Here is a 21,340-nt window from a genome sequence, read left to right as displayed (position 1 = left end):
CTTCAGTATGTGGTGAGGCGCACCACATATATTACAGAACACTGTTAATAATTGAGGGTCTTGTTCGTAATCTACAAAACTCTTTTTTCATACATGCGATTCATCACTCGATGTTAGAGGCTTGCTTTAACTTACAAACCTAACAAATTACAGCTTTTTACTTTGATGGAAAGGGGAAGTTATTAAATAGGTAGGCAACAATCTTATTAGCTGTGCATAATAATGTAATATGATTTTAAGTCCAATTAAATCAAATCTGGTTTTTTGAACTAGTTCCACTGATTTCTGAAATATAGCTCCTGATATACCTCTCAAAAGTAAAGTGTGTCTCAGCTGCAACAAAGGTTGTGCAGCCCTGTTCTATACCACTGATTTATTAAATTTTGTGACATAAATTAAATGGTTTCTTATACAGCATTATGCTTTTTCAGCACACGTGATACCTCAGTGCTGAATAGTGCCAACAACTGAGATTCTGTCTAAGCAATATTTTGAAAGTCAGGGTGAACATTGGAAGATGGGAGGATAACATAATAGAAGATGGAAGGATCTGATTTTCTAGAAAAATGTGTTGCTTTTTCACTGTTTAATGTACTTTGCAAAGCTATTGTTTCATTTTATACGTAAGTCATTAATCCTTAACCATTTCACTAAAACAGAAAAGCTGGTTTTTCAATTAAGGTGGCAAAAAGAGTATGTATATGAGTGTGTTTGTGAGAAAAAAAGAGAGGAATACTATCTTACCACAGAAGAGACAAAATGTTCGACCTGTAAAAATTACACAAAGTATTCTGAGAAATAAAAATTAAATACTTCTTACCCTCTTTGCTAAGATCCCTTAAGAGATAAAAGATGTACCTGGAAGAGGACATTGCTTTCTATAACTGTTTTTCCTAAAATAAGTGGGAGGTTAATTATTATACCTTAAGCTTGATTGCGTCCTATTTCTGCTGCAGCTGCTTTAATCCTGAGTCACAGAAAGTTTAGCACTGCATTACAGTGGCTGCTTTTCCTCTTTTTGCCTGAAGTTTTCCCAGTTAAAGGATGCTAGCACCGAGATGGTTAGGAAAACTGTTGCTAGGGGGGTTGCTACTTGCATCTGCCTGGGTTACCACCATTGCATATCCTGAGCTTTGCCAACCAGGTAAGATTTCCTTCTATGCTTCATCCTTCAACTACAACTTGCTTTAAAAACTTAAGAGTTTAGAAAATTCAGACTGCAAGTGTGTGCATGGTATGTCTTTGAGTAGCATGCACAAGTTTTGGCTATAAAAATAATTTGATTAGTTTTTTAGAATGAGTATTAATTTTTTTAGGTTAGAAAGCCTGTTGGAATCCTGTTGGGGCATCCTTTCATATTAATATGACCTCTTCGTTGGTAATAGTTCAATACAGACTAAAAGAGTTTTATGAACATTTTAGAACTGAAATCCATGTAAGTGGCCTGTGATTACCCCCTGGTTAATATCCCCCACTTAAACTTACAGACTTTCTTGTTTTGTATTTATATCCTAAGCAAACTTACCTGGAGCCTTATAATTTTAAGTGAAGTGTATTCATAATAATTGTATTTAGGATATTCTGAAATATATTGAAATATAACAAATGTGTGCTGTGATGTACTGAAAAATAAATCATTTGCATAATCAAATGTGAGTTATGTGTTTCATTTTATTCCTTTTCCTTTTTAATAGATGCACAGAATGCTTTCAAAGTACGGCTTAGTATCAAAACAGCTCTAAAGGAAAAAGCAGTAAGTGAAATATTTATACCCACTTTCTGAGTGAAAAGTTTCATAAAATACCAGCTAGTGAGACAGCATTAAATTTTTAAAGTATTCCTTTGAAATCTGGGTAGCATTGCTAACATGGATGCCATGCTTATATCCTTTAAAACAGCAAGTTTTCTGACTGTCGTCCTTTCACCTTTCCTAAATAATATGTATTCTTATTATGAATAAGACACTAGACAGCTGTCTTATTCATCTTTACTTAATGCAGTTGTTTTTGTTGTTGTTACTTAAATGGAAAGGAATTTCTGTATCAAGTAGTGCCAAATAGTGATTTTATTAATAGTACCAAATGTCTGATCATACAAATGTCCATTGAAGTGAATGAATTTTGTGTCAGTTCTCGACAGTTACAATCTTAGTGCTCTGTTCAAAGCTGCTTCTGTCTGATGCAGAATATTTAACGATCTCTTCCTGATCCTATGAAGAATGGGCAAAACTAAATCACACTTTCAGACAGGAAGTTGGACTAAACACAAGCAAACAAACAAAAAGCGATGGCCTTCCTAGCATCTCCAGCTTCTCCCATAGTAGAGTTGGCATGCTTTATGCTCACATTCTAACCTCAGCAGAAATTACATTGTACTCTTTGTCAAGTCCTGCAGAGTAGCTCTTTGGTTTTCAGAAACTACAGTCACTAAAACACTTTTGTATTTAAAGAACTCCAGTGTAGCTCCCAACCTGGTTACTTCATTTAGTCTCAGAACATGTATATGCAATTGAACAATGACATGAATATCTAAAGCTGCATCATTGAAACAGTCACGTAAATATAACTGAAAATGAAATAAGAGCCAAAATAAGACAGGCAGCAATTTTACTGCACCATCTGTCCATTCTTTGTTGCTTCAATAGACTTAATTTCTTTCCTCTATTTCAGAAAAATTGCATTTGATGCATTTCCCATTTTTACGGGAAGAGCTAGGATGAGACAAATACAGATAGGTAGATTGGTTGTAACTGTATACAGTAATATCAGAAATATAGAAAGAGAAAATCCTGAGATGCCACTTCCAAATTTCAGAATTTAAACCTGTACCAAAAATAGCTGGATTGGTAAAGTTTTGCCAGCCCAGCTTGACTACCTTTGTATTCTGTTACCTTACTCCAAAATTGTTCTTTTACTTAATGTGGAGGAGTGGAAGCAGCCCAGAGAGGTGATGGCGGCCTCCTGGGCCTTGCACAATGAGTAGGGCAAAGTCTCATCTATGTAGTGATCTTGGCAACAATATGAAAGTAGCATGCCATTGTCTTCTTCCAGGATAAAATTATGTTCCTTTCTGGGGCAAAGTAATTGAAACAGAACAACTGGCAGACTGCCATCCACCCTCATGCCTGGAAGGAAAGACGGGTCATACACCTGGAAGAAGTTAGAGAAGGATGAAACTGGCAAGTCAGGAAGCTGTGATTCCCAGCCAAGAGAGAACCATCATGCAAAAGATGTCCCTACTGCTCAAGGCCGGGAAAAGAATGGCCAAAACCGTGTTGCCTCAAAAGCAGGAGGAAATAGCCTGGGATTTAAACCCTGGGACTGACCTATTATAAGGCTTGAATATTATACAATATGCAGTGTGTGTGTGTGTGTATGCATATTTTTCTCAGCAATAAAGAAACATACTTATCTTTATCAAATGTCTGAAATTTGCTGCTCACTAGCTACGGAATACATATGCCATAGAGCTGGACAGAAATCTAGGTTGGAAACCCTACATTTCTGAATGTAGTTACTCTCAAGTTTGCTTATAGTTATCATTTGAAATCCAATTATGTGCAATACTCCAGTTAATACCTAAAAATGAAGCCACATTTAAAATTCAGTCAAACATCTCCATAAAACAAAGCCCAGCCAAAAAACTGCACAACACAATTCATCCAATAGTCAGGAAGAGATTTTTCCCCCTAGCATTCAAGTGCTGACAATAAAATAGGTCCCAGGTAATTAGTTATGCAGAGACAGTTTTCACAAAGGCTCTCTCTCTAGTAGCAACTGATTTTACTCCTAACTATACAGAAACAATCTGGAAACTGAGCTATCCAAGTCCAACACCTGTGCTTAGCTTGGGCAATCTGCAAACAATATGCCTCCTTCAAAACTCTTTGTTGTGCTCAACAGAATTGATGATTTTTAATATATTTGTAGAGCCAGTTTGGTGTAGTGGTTAAGGCATCAGACTAGACACCAGGAGACCGTGAGTTCTAGTCCCACCTTAGGCACAAAGCCAGTGGGCCCTAGGAAGCAGGCAATGGCAAACCACTTCTGAACAACCTTGCCAAGAAAACTGCAGGGACTTGTCCAGGCAGTCTCAGAGAATCAGACACAACATAATTTCAATTGTACTAATTTTACAGTTGTAAATTTAACTTTTTTACAGTACAATTAAATTAAATTTTATATTTTGTATTTTGCTTTGTTGTTGTAAGCTGCCTTGAGAACTTATTTATGCAGAAAGGCAGGTTATAAATTTAATAATAAAAACTCTAAAGAAATGCAGTGCAAAGCTATTGAATAAGCTAAAACATTGCCACCCAGTGATGTCCCCCTGCAACAAATTGGCCTATCCCATTTGTGAGATATCATGGCATCCCTCCTCTAGCACCCTGTGATTCTTCCCTGCTCAAAAATAGTACTAAAAAAGTGACCTCTGATTAAAAAAGGTTGTCCCCACCCCCCATTTCCAGACCATTTATGGTAGCCTTCTCCATACTGGTGCCTTCCAGATGTGCTCAACTTTTAACTCTTAACTCCCAGCCAAGAAGATCAAAGGCCATGCCATCAAGACATTATGGAGTTGAAGTCCAAGCTATCTAAAATAACCCAAATCAGGTTTAAATGTTCATCGGTCAAAACATTTGTGACAAAATTGTGTCTGTAGAGAAACCAGCAGCTTTAAATATAAACTCTGTTTAGGCAGCCCATGATTAGTCTGCAAAAGTAAGCTGTTATTAATTAGAAATAATCTCAATGGCACTGGGCAGTTTGCAGAAATAGAATAACACGATAAAATTCATAAAAGATGTAACATTGGATGGATGAAAATATACTGTATGCCTCTAAACTGTAATACTATTTCCATAATTGTCAACAAGCATTTATTCTTTCCCTAGAGGCTGTATGGGAGGAAAATGTTCTTTTCTAGCTCTCTCTATACAGTATAACAATCAGTTGTTGTTGTTGTTTTTAAAGTATTGCTGGGATGCTACTGAAGAATATCTATTTAAAGCAATGTTAGCTTTCGCTATGAGAAGATATTTGAATCAAGAAACAACCCAGTAAGTATACACATTTTCTTGTAAATATTCTTATTAAGTTGGATGTGCATACTATTACCTCACTGTGGCTTGGGAATAACTTGCATACCTGCCTGAGCTTGAATCTGTACTTTCTTTGTGTCAAGATGTGAAGAGTTTTATTGTCACCAACCAATAGCAGATTGCTAATTTATTTCTTTTCTCCATAACCCAAAGAAATTAAACCTTAGCTAAAAAGAAGAAAAACATAATAATGAATAGTAATTTGTTTTTCTTCTCCTACTTCAGGAATAATCTGCTACTATAATATAGTAGATGTACTAGATATTGTACTAGATATTGGCCAGTGGTTATTTTTTCTTCTTTCTGGTTTTTATAACCAGGGCTGGCTGTAACTGGGAATAAGGGTCTTTCTTCACCTTTAAGGAAAGTGATATATGTAGCAACTGTGAATATTAAGCAGCTGTTGTTCTCTACATGGTAATGACAGTCATGAATGTTGTTCATACTCTTCTCAGTTACAAAGTTCAGTTAAGGGCCAAAGAAGATGTTACACTAATTATGTAATTAGTAACTACCTAATATAATAGCAAATGCAAGTCTACTTATCAAATGTTTCAGTGTATACATTTATTTGATCTTCCATTGCACAAGAAACCTTACTGATACAACAGTTCTCACTATTAGGCAGCTTCAGGCATTGATTTAATAAATTGTTAATAAACTGATAATTATCATTATCATTGTCATAAAGCAACGACACTTATTTTCAGGGACTTGTGGGCTTTTCAGTCACACATGGTAAAACAACTTAGCCAGTTTGGCCACTCTGCACTAAGTGGATTAATATTTCATTTATGGTTGTGTGTTAGGTAGCAAAATCCTTTACACCCTCCCTGCTTATTAGTTATATATTTCCATGGATGGGCTGGTGGAAAGTTCAAAGGCCTTCAGACATCCATGGCCACAACCAGAGGTCTAACCTGGTCTATATGCAGCAGACAAGGCTCTTTTACCAGCCCTGCTGCTGAAGGTTGATTTGTATGTTAGGAGACTTAATATCAGAGGGTAGGGTAGGCAATCATCTGCCAGTATCACGGTAGCTGTAAGTTCCTGGAGTTCACCAAGAGTTGCCTAGCTGACAGACAAATTATTTTCCTTTTTGGGGGGGGGGGGCATGGGTAGTAGAATAATTGCAGCAGTTTCCATCCTATATCTATGCAATGTTGTTTGATTTGATTCTGTTCCTCCTGCAATATTTTTGCTTGCTTGCATGTATGTATGTATGTATGTATGAATGTGTTTCTTTGTGTGTGTGTATCCTTTCATTCAACATGGCTAAATCCTTAAATGCAAATATGTCCTATAGTCACTATGCAGAATAATTCTGTTACTGTTGATTGTAGTTAATATTTTCCAAAGAAATGCCAGAAAATTCCCAAATTTAGTTGTGATTTCATAATAAATGTATGATTTTCCCTGTGAAACCCCAATTTAACCTAGCAAACTTTTGTTTTGTTTGTTTTATGAAGATAAAACTCAACCTTGGTTACACTGCAAATGCAAAACAATCTTCTGCATCAACATGATAAAATTTTACTCTAGAACATTAATACATTACTTATACATTTTAGCTCATTTTAATTAAATATCCATTAACAAAATCAAGCTATCTGAGTGACAATTAACAGTATAGTACATGACTTAGCGATGTAACCTCATGAATTTATATTATATATTTGGACTTCAGGCAAATTCCATCATTACTGGAGACATTATTATTAAATATGAATTTATCTGACTTCAGACTAGCAATATGATCTTTATGAAGATCATGTGTGTGTGTTCATGTCTGTATATGTATATATGTTTATGTTTATGTGTATTAGTGTATATATTTATAAACACAGGAACACTTTTAAAAAAAAAAAATGGAAAACTGGTTGAAATCATTTGTTCTGCTGGTAATCAGCCAGAAGATGTCACTAAGGAACAGCATATACTAGAGATAATTACTCTTTAAACAAGAACTGTGCTATGAATGGAACATGATATTGGTTCCATTCATCTGCATGAGTTGAGACTCTTATCCAGTGTAACTAGGGTAAATCTTGCATCTTATTCACATTTTCTAGCTTTTGTCACACGCCTGGGTAGAAAAAGCAGAAGCATTTTAGCAATGGAGGGGAAGAAGAACTTCAGGTAAATCACCCAGGGAAGAGCCAAGTCTACTGGCTGAGCCACCAAGGCCACTGGTTGTCTATCCTTAGAATAGCTCAGTCTTTTCCAGCCTGGGTGTGCTTTACAGATATATGGACTTCAGTTCCCAAAGTTTCCCACCCAGAATAGCTAATGCTAAGGAAGATGCAAAAGCTGGGGAAGGCTGATGTAGGTATTAAAAGTAAAACTTTCTCTAAAGCCTGTGGTTTAAAAGTAAGATCATAATGTTAAGTCTAAAACTCACAGCCTGGTGGTTGCCTCAGGAGTCCAGTCTGTGGAAGGACTTACTATATTGATCTTCTAATTTTTTTTAAAATTTTCAGAATTTCCAACATATTGCTGTGCAATGTTACCAGTCGGGTATCATTTTGGTTTGTAGTCACAGATTCATCCACAAATATAACAACTATTCCCAGGAGTGATGTGGAAGCAGCCATAAGGTACTATATTGGGCATATATGTTATATATTTGGAAAACTTTATTTGAAACAAATATATTTTATGTTAGGAGCATTGACATCTTTTCTTAGTCTGAAAATGCTCAGAGCTGCGTTCAGATTTTTCATAGACCTGTGTGATATTAAGCCATGCTGCAAAAGAGTGACCTGCTCAGGTTCCAATCAGTAGACATGATAGCTGAACAGGATTAGAATCCAGATCCACATCCATATCCAGTTTCCAGATAAGGCATTCAGTGCAACATTTTATGGAAGGTGCAGATAATTGGATAATCTTTTTGTAATCTCCCAGTTTTCCAACTGCTCCTTCCACTTTGTGCCTTTATACTGAAAAAATACAGTAAAGGGAAAAAGGCAGAGTAGAGGACCATTGCTGATTAGTAGCAGTAGGAGCTACTACTCCATCTGGAAGCACTCCAGGTTTTTATTTTAGGACATCCATATTTTTAATCACTTTGAGATAAATCTGAGAGATAATTGCCAAACTGCTCCCTGGTTATATACATATCCTTTGATCATACCACATTTTTTAAGAATCACATTTTGGAGTATTTTTTTCCATAGTAGGAGTACTTTTTTCCATAGTAGGAGTACTTTTTTCCATAGTAGGAAGGAAAAGTAGCCCATTATTGTATACCATGAACGGTATATAAGCAGTATGTTAATGGTCACACTTCTAATAAGGTAAGGTCTCCTTCACCTTGAACTGGACATGATTTCACAGACATGCCCCTGCAATCTTCTTGGCCACAGTACAGAAATGGCTTGTCATTGCCTTCTTCTGGTATGTTTGGAGTTCCCAATCTATATTATAGCCCTGTTATTCCTTGGAGGTCTCCCAACCTGATACTAACCAGGCCTGGCCCTGCTTAGCTTCTGAGCCCAGAGAAACTTAAGCAGGGCACTGCCACCTTCTGATGCACCAATGTACCAGTGAATTTTTTGTGAGATTCAAAAGAGAATAGCTCCAATTTGCATGTTTTAACTTGTTGAATTTAGGCTTTAACAGAAAGTTACTTTGAGAAATGCAGTGCTGCTTGTTGAATAAACATGAATGTGGGAATGAAAGAGAACGCATTGTTTGGAAGAGATTAACTTTTGAGCTTATGAGAAGATTAAACTGTTTTCAGCAGAAAAACTCAGAGGCAACTGCAGTGCCCTGGGATGGGGGAAGAGATTACTGATCTGTTGGTCCATGGTAAGAATAATGGAATGCCCTTTTACTTTCTTGGCTGTGCTTTGAAGCATTCATTCTGTGTAAGCAGATTTACTGCAAATCTCTTTCAACATGAGTGGCCTGCTGTTCTAGCAGCCTGGATTTAGCTCTTGTCCATCACTTGTAGACATTAGCTATTCCTTTGAAATACCTATTACTGTGCTTAAAACTGTATTCCTAAGGAGTAGATAATAACTATTAAAAGCAGTGTTTCAGAAAGGAAAGTGAAAACAAAATTCCAAAATATACCCTCCTCCAAGTTTGGCAAGTCTTGATCCAGAAAGAATTCTGAAAACAAAGCTAATTATCTCATCTCCATCACAAAAGTTTAAAAGATAAGAGCTTAGACAATAAGCTTATTGCTGAGTTCATCAAGCCTGTTTAGAGCCTTCCTTCCTGCCACAACTCAGCTCTCATGGTCTGAACTACAGCAACAGTTGCAGTGCTCTGTATGGGAGTTCATGACTGCTCTGTCTAAATCAGGTAGATTTGTCATGTCTTCTACATTTCTAAGGATTTCTAGCCCATGGTAATTGATTATGCAATTCATTCTAGGAGAAATACATTGTGTGGAACTGAATTTGAATACAGCCTTAAGACTGAGTGCCATGAAACACTGCAACTGGGAATAGAATGCAAGATTCAGAAATACATGAGTGAGCAATTGTGCCGAACAGAGAGCTCTGCAAATAAAAGCAGCTAATATTAAAGTAGGCAACTTAATTTTCTATTGGATCTGTTGCACAGGAAAGTTAGAAATGAAATTCTTTGAGCATAGTTGATTTGTGACATAATACTCCAGTACTATGTTCCACTGCACTATTTCTAAAGTCCAAATGTCTTTCCTTGAAAAGAAAGGGTACACTGTATAGGCAAATTTATGGATTGGGAATACAGCATTTCTAAAGAATGAGTGAATGGGACTGATTTTTCTCCAGATTGGTAATGAATGCAAGGTACTCTTGTATGCAAATATTTAGGCACCCTTGATCATATTGTATGTTTCAATGAATCCCTAAGTAAACAGAAGTTGACACAACCTTTATGCAAAAATCTGAATGTATATTTAATATTTATTGGCAGTTGCTTACAAAAACAGAATAAGAAAGCAGTGAATGTGACAGGTGCAAAAGTTTCAGTCAATATTCTGTAACAGCTTTTGAATATTTACTATAGCTAGGTACAGTTAGACCTTCTATTTTTGCTTATGGATTCCCCCACCCTCACCCCACTTTCTTCTAGCTTAGAAATGTTCTTAGAGCTCCTTGCATGCATTCCATGTTTGAGAAAATTTCTACAGATTGTCAATATTATTCAAGTCTGGGAATTGTGAAGGCCATTTCAAAACCTTTATCTTTCTATCCTGTTAATACTTTATGATTGATTTGGAGGTATGTTTGAGATCAATGCCATGCTGAAATTCCTAACTTCTGTTCAGCTTCAATTTTTTTTTACTAAATTACAGCAATATATGCAAAGCCTTAAGTCATCATTTCCTTTTTTTACAAACTCTAAAAACTGTCTCCCCTTCCAAAATTAGATCATTTTCTCAATTTTTGTCTGCAAGTCTTAAGGTACCAATTTTGCCCTTTTATGTCCCCTCAAAATAATACAAATGTAATAGAATATAACCATGACAATCAAATGTGCAACAAAAGATGTATAATTAAATACATAATTAAACTTCTAAATAATTCATTTTAAAGCAGGGTTTCTTGAGTACTTCTCTCAGGAAACTAGTTCAAATCCTGATGCCATAAATGAAAAAGCTCTTGTTGGGCTCCTGCATTTCTAATTTTAAATGATTATGAGATCTAAAGAAGTGGAATGAAGGTCTAGAGCATTTTCTTTGTGGCTGGAAAAATATTCTGATCCTCAAAGATTTAAAGTCAGAACCAGCAATTTGAACTGACCCCAGAAAAAAACTGATAGCCAAGAAAAAAAAAGAACATTAATATAATAATAATATGGGAATTAACAATTCCTGTCAGAACACTGCAGTCATCTATTGGATCAGTTGATGTTTCTGGACCCGCCTTAAGGCAACATTGCACAAACCTCATAATAATAATAAAACCTGGAAATGAAATGTAATGATAACTGATGTTAAATCCTTTTCTTCCTCAGCCATTTTACATGCTGAAGATAATAAAGTTGTTGTTTTTATTGATTATATTTGATTTTCTTGATTATAAAAATGTTGAACTATTTCTTTTTAAAGAATGAATAGAAACCGGATCAACAATGCCTTTTTATTAACCGATGACACACTGCAGTTCTTGGAAATTTCATCAACTTTAACTCCACTGGTTGAGCACCCTCTGCCCACCTGGATGATTGTATTTGGTGTTGTTCTTGGCATCATTGTGATTGGAATTATTTTAGTTGTATCTTCTGGGATTTATCACCGCAAGAGGTGAGCATTTGGATCTGTCCAGAATTACAAATATAAATGGACAATACTTTTGCTTGTGGGGTCCTGTTTTGTTTTTTCCCTCATGTAATAAACTAAGGGTTAGGATAACAGGTGTCTATTCTCCATGTGCCATGCTGACTGATACATGGTATATGATCATCTTTGCTACAAGTAGGCAGCAAGGGAAGGCAAGCTGGTGGGTAAGGGAGAAAGGAGATGGGGTGGTTGCAGGCATCATTATGGGAAAAAGCAAAGGTCTAAGTGAGAAGCTGGGGGAAAGGGAGGGACAAGCAGCAAAACTTCCTGGTGTGCCTGAACAACTGAAGGGGTGAGGAGAAGCAATACACATCAATCGTTCTTGCACTCAGCTGGGTGTTCTGAGGGTAAATGATACCTTTTTAACAGGAACAAAAGCACAGTGTGAGCAGATGGTACATTAGAGCATGGACACCCGCCATACATTTATGTATGTATGTATGTATGTATGTATGTATGTATGTATGTATTTACAGGACTTCTATGGCTTTCTAGTTCATATAATGATCCTAGGCATCTCACAACAATCAATACGAACAGAGATTGAAAACAAAACCACCCTTCCCACCAGGTGCCAGACCAAGCAGCCTCCCCGCTCAACCCCCATCCTAGCCCAATGCCTGGGGGAGGAGCCAGGTCTTCACGGCCTTCCGGAAGGCTAAAAGGGTAGGGATGCATATTTGTTGTGCACCATGCAATGGAGCTATTTGTTGAAAGCCTTTCCCTGAAGAGGCACACTTGCTTTTACCACGTTAGGGCACATAAGAAACACACTATTTATTATGTTAGACAGATGAGTACTGAAGTTGCTAACACTGGAATTAATTCAGACTGTTAACTGTAGTGGGCCAGGGAATAATATATGGGCAAGTGGCTTTCTATCAGTCTGAGAGACATGCAAAAAAAGCTTCAAGCAACGAGACTCTAAAACCTTTATTTTTTAGCAAATCTCTACATTCAAGAATTTGCAGGATATTTATCGTGTACTTTTATGTATGCTAATATTACTGATATGCAAGTCGTGAGGTTGTTACATTATGTATTATGGGCTGAAAATGTGCTGTACTTGACCTTTGAGTTCATTATGTCCTCTAAATTGCTGATGCTGCATCATAAATAATATGGGATGATCTTTGTCAATGAATCAGTGGTGCTCAAGGTCAGAAACTGAAATAAACAGAGCAGAAATTGTTAATTTGCTCCTTCTGATCTAGATTCACTAACATAGTTGCATTTTAGGAGGAAGTATCAAGTATCAAACTACTTCCACTGGAATTATATTGGGGAAGGACTAATCTAAAAAATCAATTGTGCCAGGCGCAATAGCTTTAGTTTTAGAACATGCAGTTTTAAAACATGCAGATGTTAAAAGAGAAATTGTAAGGAATGTTTGAATGGCAAATATACTCAATTAGTGCTAATGTTGAGGAGAAAGTAAAAATGGTACATTCTTAGCCACCTAAATGCAGGACATGCCCTGCTGGATTTATCCAGGATTCTTATTTTAGTGAAAGACAATCTAATTACTTGGAAAGTTGCCAGACAGATTATGAAATCAACAGCTCTTTCCTGACAATTTTCCCAAACATCTGATACTCAAAGATATACTAAATGGAGATGCCATTTAGCTAAGAATTAGAGCCCATTATACAGCTATGCAAAGTTAGTGCAAAAAATGTGTTGCCTTTTGTGTCCAGCACAGTCTTCCCAAAGTCAGGCAAGGTTGTCAGACAGTTTTTGCTTGTCAGGAAATTATTTTGGGTCTGTTGTAGAGCTAGCAGTAGGATGAGGGCTTTTTTGCCTGTTTACGTGGATAGTGAGAATCTAGCCAACCAACCTGCCCATCATCTGAGGGCTAAAGAGCTCTGGATCTTTTCCTGAGGGCAGAATCTTAGGGCAGATCAAAGGGGGCCCTTCTAGTTCAATCCCAGGCCAGTTTATTACAGTAAATGCAATAATTAACATGCATGTTTTAAATAATTAAATTATTGAATCTTTTAACAGTGATGGAGCTGGAAGGAGGAACGTATATTTTCTTAGGTTTTGAAATGTTCCTCAAAGAGATGGCAGTGGCATCTTAAAAGAGGCATGGCTTGGGGGTGGGGGGACAGAAAGTTCAATATTTCTGAGATAGACTTTGTATCTGAAATTTGTCTGAAGTATGAATATTTGGTGGTGGTGTTTTTGGTGCCTTCAAGTTGGTCTTCACTCCAGTCAGCTGCCTGGACAAGTCCGTGCAGTTTTCTAGGCAACATTTTTGGAAGCGGTTTGCCACTGCCTCCTTCCTAGGGTGAAAGAGAGTGACTGGCCCAAGATCATCCAGCCAGCTTTGTGCCTAAGGTAGGAATCGAACTCACAGTCTCCCAGTTTCTAGCCTGAGCCCTTTAAGCGCTACACCAAAGCTATAGCGTACTGTAATCTTTCTGAAAGGGTAAGTTATCTGTAAAGTTAAAGTTGAAATGATTCATGCTTTCCATATTTTGATGGCAGTAGCAATTTTATTCTCTCTCCTTTTCAGACATAATAAGAATCCTGAAGAAACAGAAGATTTAGATGATAAATGTGAAGCAGCCATAACAATGGAAAATAGAATTCCCTGCCATACTTTAGATTTAAAAGTTGGACAGATTAATGGAGTCTATGCAGCAGCAGATGACGAACGGTTTACACCCTTATGAACATAAATGGATGCTGTTTCTCAGTCTCTTTCTGAGACTCTGCCCTCCTTTTATCTGGCTGTTACTGCTGATTATCAATAACAAGAAAATTATGTACTTTGCCTTTTTCTTTTCTTTTTTGTCCTTTGGAGCATTTCTTTTGATAAGCATGCTTATATAGTGATATGCCTGAGTTTCTCGTTCAAAGGCAGCGTTCTTCGTGAAAACATGTAAATGACTAATACAACTTCCAATGTTAACTGCTCTTTGGATGCATCAAAGATGTAAGGCCAAAGATGCTTTCTTATTATTATTATTTATTCATATATTCACCCTTTCTATTATTTTATGGCAGGAAAAACGTGAGCTGCTTTCTTCCAGTATACAAGCCAACTTTTGCCACCACAGGATTCTATTTACTTCATTGGGCACCAAAGCACGAACAAAATATAATTGTGAAAAATTGATAGAAAAAGAACAAATGGTATGCTTAGGCTGTGTTTACAATCACTTCTTGGACACCTGAAGGGCTATTATAGTTGTCATTACAAAATATATTCTCCCACTACGGTTCTTTGCTCAAACTAACTGGGCAAAGTTTTACAGTGTTTCAGTAATTAAGAGTTTTTGTCCAGCAATGATGTAACAAGTGTGCTTCTTTTGGCATATTCTATCGGGGCACCAATTGGATGATAAAAAGTGGAAGATCTAAAGTACTGAAGGTTAGGATAATAGGACATTCAGGAATCAAAGTTCAATATTAAGAGGGGAATATGTTATATTTTGGATTTCTGAGCAATGGATTATAACAGACTTAAGAATCCTAGTCTCTTAAAATTCAAAAACTGAGAAAAAGTCACACAACTAATAACAAGGAGGGGTGGGGAGGAGGGCAGAATCTGTTATGAACTAATAACAACTCTTTTAATATTAAGAATAGTGGGGGGGGGAAAACCCTTTCCAAAATTAGCAGCACCCTTTTCTGTTTTCTCAGCCTAAGCAGAGAGAGGGACAGATGTGCAGTAGCAAAATTTGAAAAATAAAAAATAAATAAAAGCAGAGAAAGAATATAATAAATACCAGTATCTACTCACCTTCCTTTCTTGGAAAATGAGAGTGACTGGAAATTTGTATAACGTATCTAAAAATCAGTCTGTTAATTAAATCTAGATGTTTTCACAGAGTTATGGCAGCAGAGATTATACTCCAAACTTCAGTTTGCCTAGATCCTTAAGACTTCTGAATTCAAAATTTGATGAATTAAACTGCAACTTAGTGTAAAAGTTATGTTAACCAAAGGTCACTGAGTTATCTTTTTCTTGGATCTAGTTACTGTTCCTATAAATAGGAATGTCTTGTGTTTATGCTGGGATCAGGGGGAAAAAAACCCAAAACCCTTTTCCCTTGCCCTGAGCGGAATCAGAATTTATCCTACACGTTTCTGTATTTGCTCCTGGGTAATATAATGAAAGCCTTTCCTCATTTACATTTACATTTACATTTGCCATTGGAGAATTTTCATGAATTTTAGTCTGGTAAGTTTAAAGATTGTCATTTGAAGTGAGCTTCAAGCTCTAACTATACATATGTGCCAAACTTTGAAAACTGTTGCCTTCCGTTCTTGTATAAGACCAGTTTGTAGAAAACCTTGGCTGTCAAGCAGTGCTTGAAATTTTCAAAGGCAAATGAATGAATTGGGAAATATAGACCAGAAGAACCATTACAAGCATTCTGCCTATTGGTTTTATCTTTAAATTAAATTTTAAATTGCTTGGCCCCAGAATAAACATTTATGATAACCTTATATATTTCGATGGGATACATTTCCAGTGCTAGGACTGTTGCTATAATCTTATCCATGTCTACTCAGAAATCAGTACCTTTAATTTCAGTGCGATTTACTGCCAAACAGCAGCCTTAATTCTCTGCTGAACAATAAACCAAACTGAATTCAACATTGTCCTAGACCATGTGGTTTGTTTGCTTGTGGCTTAGTGTGTTATACAAAAACCCAACTACTGTGGTTTGTAAACAGTGGCTTCTGGACTAGTAGGTTGTATAAATCCAAACAGTTGTGATTAATTCACAGACTTAGCATGTTGTGTGAAGAAACATAATTAATTCTTTGGTCTTTATTTATTTACTTTATCTAGAAAGCAAGTTGGTCTAATTCCTTCTATGAGCTAGAGCAGTGTTTCTCAACCTTGGCAACATTAAGACATGTGGACTTCAACTCCCAGAATTCCCCAGCCAGAGTGGAAATCCACATGTCCTAAAGTTGCCAAGGTTGAGAAATCCTGAGCTAGAAGTTTTTTCCTGCTTCCTCCCAGCACCATATCTCTTGGACTGGCATTCTGAAGATGTGTTTGATGAGGCATACTGGCTAAAATGATACTGGCAGATGAGATAGGTTGTAATTTTCTTTCTCACCTTAACCTACTGCAATTGGTTTTGTTCACCTCCAGGAATTAAAATAGCAGAAGTTAAACAGATTACATAAAAAGAGGGAGAAAAAATAAATATCAAAATATCTGGGAGTAGAAGATGGATTCTGTCAGCACCTTGCAGGACTCATCTGTTTATACAAGCATTTCCCAATGTGGCGACCCATCTAGATGTATTGGACTAAAATTGCCCAAATCTGAGGCAATTTCTGTGATGCCTATGGGGCAATGGGAATTGCAGTCCAAACACTTAGTGGACATCACCTTGGAAAAAACTATTAAATACGCTTTGATAAACTCCTAGCTCAGGTTCAAGTATTGCTTTCTAATTATTTAACCTTCAAAAGTTGTGTCAAAAGGTTCGGGTTTTTTTCCATCAACCACACGAGATGAATATTGTAACAGATTACTATGCAATAATAAAAAAATCATTTTTGATATCTGTTACTTTTAAATTAAATAGCATCAAAATAAACTACACCACTCTTCCCCAAGTTGTTGCCTTTTACATCAGATACTGTACAGTATGTTGACATCATAACTCTCAGAATTCCCAGCTGCTAACTTTTTTTATTCTGATGTCAGATAACTTCATAGTTAGTCAGTATCAATGAGGCACGTCCTAGCAGGTGTCAATATCATCAGAGCCAGAATGATGTATTTTTGGAATTCTGGGAAAATTGTAGTCCAACCTGGGGGTTACCAGGCTGGGGGAAGCTGCCTCTGGTACCAACAACACCATCTTTGATTCTGCATTATTTCATTTCTCCTTTTCTTTTTCTCTTTTCATTACAAAGTAGTCCACTACTAAGAAGGTGAGAACCTCTGCTTTCTAATCTGAAAAAAGGTGAGCCTAGAAGTTACTTATGACATAAACTGGGCATTAACTGAAACTGGAACTACTGCAGTCTTATGGAGACATGATATACAATGAAGGTTGTTGTCTTATTGTTTGTTCTGATCAAAAGGAGTTACTTCACTTAAAACAGCATTCACACCCCATCTTTCTTCTGAAGAGTTTACAATATCCAACAAGCAACCGCAAATGTAAATCAGTCTTTACAAATTTAAGATGAATATACAAAATAGACATTAATCCTGTGAGCATAGACAGTTAAAAATCACATTTAGAAAGGCAACAATGCATAGCTCAATGCCTTCCAAGAAAGGAAGGTTATTATCAGCTTGCAGAAGGTCACTAAGGGTGAGGGTGAGTTGGGTTCAGCCAGCAACTTTTTCTGGGCAAGAACAGCAATTACGTGTCTGAACTATAAGGTACTAAGCTAAGGGTTTTTGCAATCAGCAATGATGCACAGACAGTGATTAGCTGAGAAGCTCTAGCACCACTTATAGGTGGGGGCAAATGTTGGCTAAGCTCATTTTCTCCATAAAGGAAAGCAGGAAAGTGACCTCACAAGGGATGAGGAGGCCCAAGGGAGTACAGCCAGAAGAATTAGAAGTATTGAAGGAAAAGACAGAAGAAGCTGAGAGGAAAAGTAGGAAGGAGTCACCCAGCTGAATGTTCTGAGGTGAGGAATGCTAAATTCACATATTGATTTGATGCAGCTAACCAGAACTTTGGCGTCAGGCCTTCTAGGGTCATCATATTCTCCAAAGCTGTTTTTAAAACCTCAAGTTCTCAGCTCAGAAAATGTGACAGAACAGATGATAACTAGCTATATCATTGACAGGATGCTGGAGAAATATTAACTCTATGCAAAAGCCTTTCAAAAGAAAACCATAAAACGCTTACAGGTAATTATCTTTCTCCAGAGTTAATTATTCACTTTTGCTTACTTGACTTAAAGGAAAAAAAAAAACCTCTTCTAGATTCTGTCCCTTTGCTGGATTAAAACTATAAAATGCCCAGTGAATAGGTTTCTTCCTCTTTTTCCATAGCCAAGCACTGGATAAGCACTGATGAAACAAGCACCCATCAGGAAGTCGTCTTCAAGGAGCTTCACCCATCCAGCGTTTCTTGACCTAAAAGGAAATATGTCACCCTGGCTCTGCCTTATCTGGAGCCTTGTTGTTCTGGCTGTGGCACAGGATGTGACCCAGCAGGCTGCAGAGTTTTTAGAACAATTTGATGCCCATGCAGATGATTTGTATTATGATGCATCCATCGCTTCATGGAATTATAATATCAACATCACAGAAGAGAATGCTATAAGAATGGTGCGTACCTTTGACAAGTATTTGCTGTTTATTTAAGAAATAAAACTAGGAAAAAGGGAATGTAAAAGAAGATACTAAAAATGATCTGGATGGTGAATGAAATGAAAAACTAAGTGTCATTAGGCAATCAAGAGAGTAAAATGGTATATTCTGAACTTGCCAACATCATGAGACCTGCCTGAGGTTTACATGAAATGGAATTGAAAGCTAATGCCAGTCTGACAGAAAAGGTGGAAAAACAGTCTGTTTGCTAAAAGAGAATGACCAAGGCATTCATTACTTCAGTTAGTGCTGAATGATTTTCCAGACTAAATTTGTAAAATGGATGGAAGGTTCTCAGTTATAAGGCCCTGCTATGCCTTTGTCTGCCACATCATGGTAGTGATCAGGGACAGTCTAGAGATGTTGACATTTCCCCTAAAATGATTAAGAATCATGCGCTATTAATTTTGTTCTATTCTATGGCTTTCAATAATATTTACACAGCAGTCCCATGTCTGATGGGAGGGAGATCCTCCTTTCTCCTGTTGGGATGGAAGAAGCATCTTTTTTTCCTTCTCAGTTTTTCGCCCATTGCGTCCCTGGTTTCAATTCTGTTAAAATATGTTAAGGCAAGTTAGGACATTTAAATATTCATATTAATTAATTATGTCAGGCAGAAGGGGGGGCATATCATGGAAGAACAGAAGGATCCACTGGAACTACAGCTATTCTGTTTAAAGCCCATCATTACTGATTCTATTTATTTATAAGTTTATATTCCACAGTTTTGTTATTCCTTAGCAATCCCAATAGCTTTCTATAGGTGTAATGAACTTCAAGATACCCCACTTCACCCTATTCTGATTTCCTCCTACTGGTACATTTGACTATTAGAATTGTGAATTTCTTCGTGAATGGCATATAATTTTATTGCTGGGCTCTACAAGTACTTTTTGAGGGTGGCATACAAATCAAGTGGGGTAGGGGAGTGGACACCGCTCAGGCTTACAATCCAGCTCAGGCTTCTCAAATGAAGGAACAAACAAAGGTGAGCAATGCCTCTTAACACCACAGAGTTTTTCTAATGACCAGCTGGAAGGAAAACAGGCAGCTCATACTTCAGAAGCAGTCATCTAATGAGGAAAGATCAGTTTTGCTAACTCCTGCCCTAAAGCTTGTACCTTGAGAATTGTATAATATCCATCACAAGATTTAAATTGGAGTAAGCAGATTTCCAGCCTATTTAAGCTATTTTATTTTTTAATCAGAACGATGAGGCCTAAACTAGATGTGTAGCATGTCATATGCTGCCCTACTTCTTGATTTTGATTATTCTGATAAAACAGTGGATGGTAGCCAAGACACAGATTGGAACCAATGTGCAGAATGGGGGACACCTAACTTTCACCCCAAGCTCTTTGTCTGTTTTAAAGTCAGCCCTGTCCTCATTGCCCTGCAGAGATTTAGAAAGGTGATACACCAAGCAGGTGGCTGAAGTCAGCAGACATATGTTGTCCTCTAACCCAGGGTTTCTCAACCAGGGTTCTGCGAAAGGTCACCAGGGGTTCCCTGGGAGAACACGATTTATTTAAAAAATTATTTCTAATTCAGGCAACTTCACATTAAAGAAGTAAGTTTCATTCTTTATTTTTAGTTTAAGAACACTGTTAATGCATACATACAGGCCCTCACATGAAACAAATATAATCATTTTGTAACTTCTGGCCTATATTTGAGCCTGAATGTGCAGGGGTTCCCCGAGGCCTGAAAAATATTTCAAGGGTTCCTCCAGCGTCAAAAGGTTGAGAAAGGCTAACCCTTCAGTACCATGGCCAAGCTCCCAAGTGCTTCCAAACATGAATCCACTCCTGATTTTCTACTGCACGTTCTTTTTCACCTAAATTTTGGAGAATGTTTTTTAGTTGCTGCTGTTGATGTCAGTCAGAAACCCTTGCAAGTTATTTGCAAGTATATCCCAATCTACTAACATGAGCAGGTAACAACAATCTGTCATCACCATCATTACTATCATCATGCCTCTATCCACAAAATACAGAAACAGAATTCAAATAATTGTAATACCATAGCCGAGAACCATATAACAGACTCATTACACAAACTACACCTATATTAGACTGAACTAACATTGAGGCCCAGCACCTGCAGGAAGAATTAGGTCTTTACTGCCTTTTGGAAGGCCAGAAAAGTGGGGTCCTCCAGTTCTCATGGGGAAGCTCTTCTATAGGGCAGCCACTGGGACAGAGAAGGCATGTCTTCACCAGAAGACACTGTTTTGTGGAACATCAGATGGCATCTGGTAGCACCTTCTTCCAGCTAATACATTTTAGCTTTAAACATTTGTTCCAATTTAACAAATTAAAAGCTGCAGCTCATGAAACTTTGTGTCTTTTATTTATTTATTGCTAGCATAGACTAACACAGCTTTCTTCCTACATTGTTTGACAAAGGGGACCTAGAGCACACCCACCTTGTTGGATCTGGTGAGAGTGGCTGAAACTCTCAGGGAGAGGCAGTCCTGCAAGTAATCTGGCCCTGTGCCATGTGGGGTTTTAAAGGCAATAACTAGTACCTGGAATTGCACCTGGAATCACACTGATAGCCATTGCAGCTCGCACAAGGGCAGTGTAGCATGGGCAAATGTTGATGCTCCCAGAACTGCATTCTGGATCAACTG

General features: G+C 37.3%; 2 protein-coding genes across 2 annotated transcripts in view; both read left to right on the top strand.

Annotated features, from left to right (window-relative positions):
• Nucleotides 1–1,044: 1,044 nt before the first annotated feature.
• CLTRN (collectrin, amino acid transport regulator) lies at nt 1,045–14,956 on the top strand. The gene is made up of 6 exons (XM_063304385.1): nt 1,045–1,144; nt 1,695–1,753; nt 4,974–5,059; nt 7,582–7,698; nt 11,154–11,348; nt 13,903–14,956. The coding sequence occupies exons 1-6, from the start codon at nt 1,045–1,047 to the stop codon at nt 14,060–14,062; spliced, it is 717 nt and encodes a 238-aa protein (XP_063160455.1). The 3' UTR covers nt 14,063–14,956.
• Nucleotides 14,957–18,364: 3,408 nt separating this feature from the next.
• The window catches only part of ACE2 (angiotensin converting enzyme 2), a 45,199-nt gene continuing 42,223 nt past the window's right edge, over nt 18,365–21,340 (top strand). The window contains exon 1 of the mRNA XM_063305117.1: nt 18,365–18,663. Coding sequence (XP_063161187.1) covers nt 18,406–18,663 — 258 coding nt within the window. The 5' untranslated portion in view covers nt 18,365–18,405. The remainder of the gene's footprint in view (nt 18,664–21,340) is intronic.

Source organism: Candoia aspera, chromosome 5, assembly GCF_035149785.1.
Source record: "Candoia aspera isolate rCanAsp1 chromosome 5, rCanAsp1.hap2, whole genome shotgun sequence".
Lineage (NCBI taxonomy): Eukaryota > Metazoa > Chordata > Lepidosauria > Squamata > Boidae > Candoia > Candoia aspera.
This window is presented reverse-complemented; position numbering and strand designations above follow the sequence as displayed.

What these genes read in the sequence shown, in the direction of transcription:
- CLTRN (XM_063304385.1), top strand. Translation starts at nt 1,045, where the DNA reads ATGCTAGCACCGAGATGGTTAGGAAAACTGTTGCTAGGGGGGTTGCTA. An exon ending in CAGCTCTAAAGGAAAAAGCA is followed by an intron (nt 1,754 to 4,973) that starts GTAAGTGAAATA and finishes TTGTTTTTAAAG; the next exon opens with TATTGCTGGGATGCTACTGA. An exon ending in TTGAATCAAGAAACAACCCA is followed by an intron (nt 5,060 to 7,581) that starts GTAAGTATACAC and finishes TAAAATTTTCAG; the next exon opens with AATTTCCAACATATTGCTGT.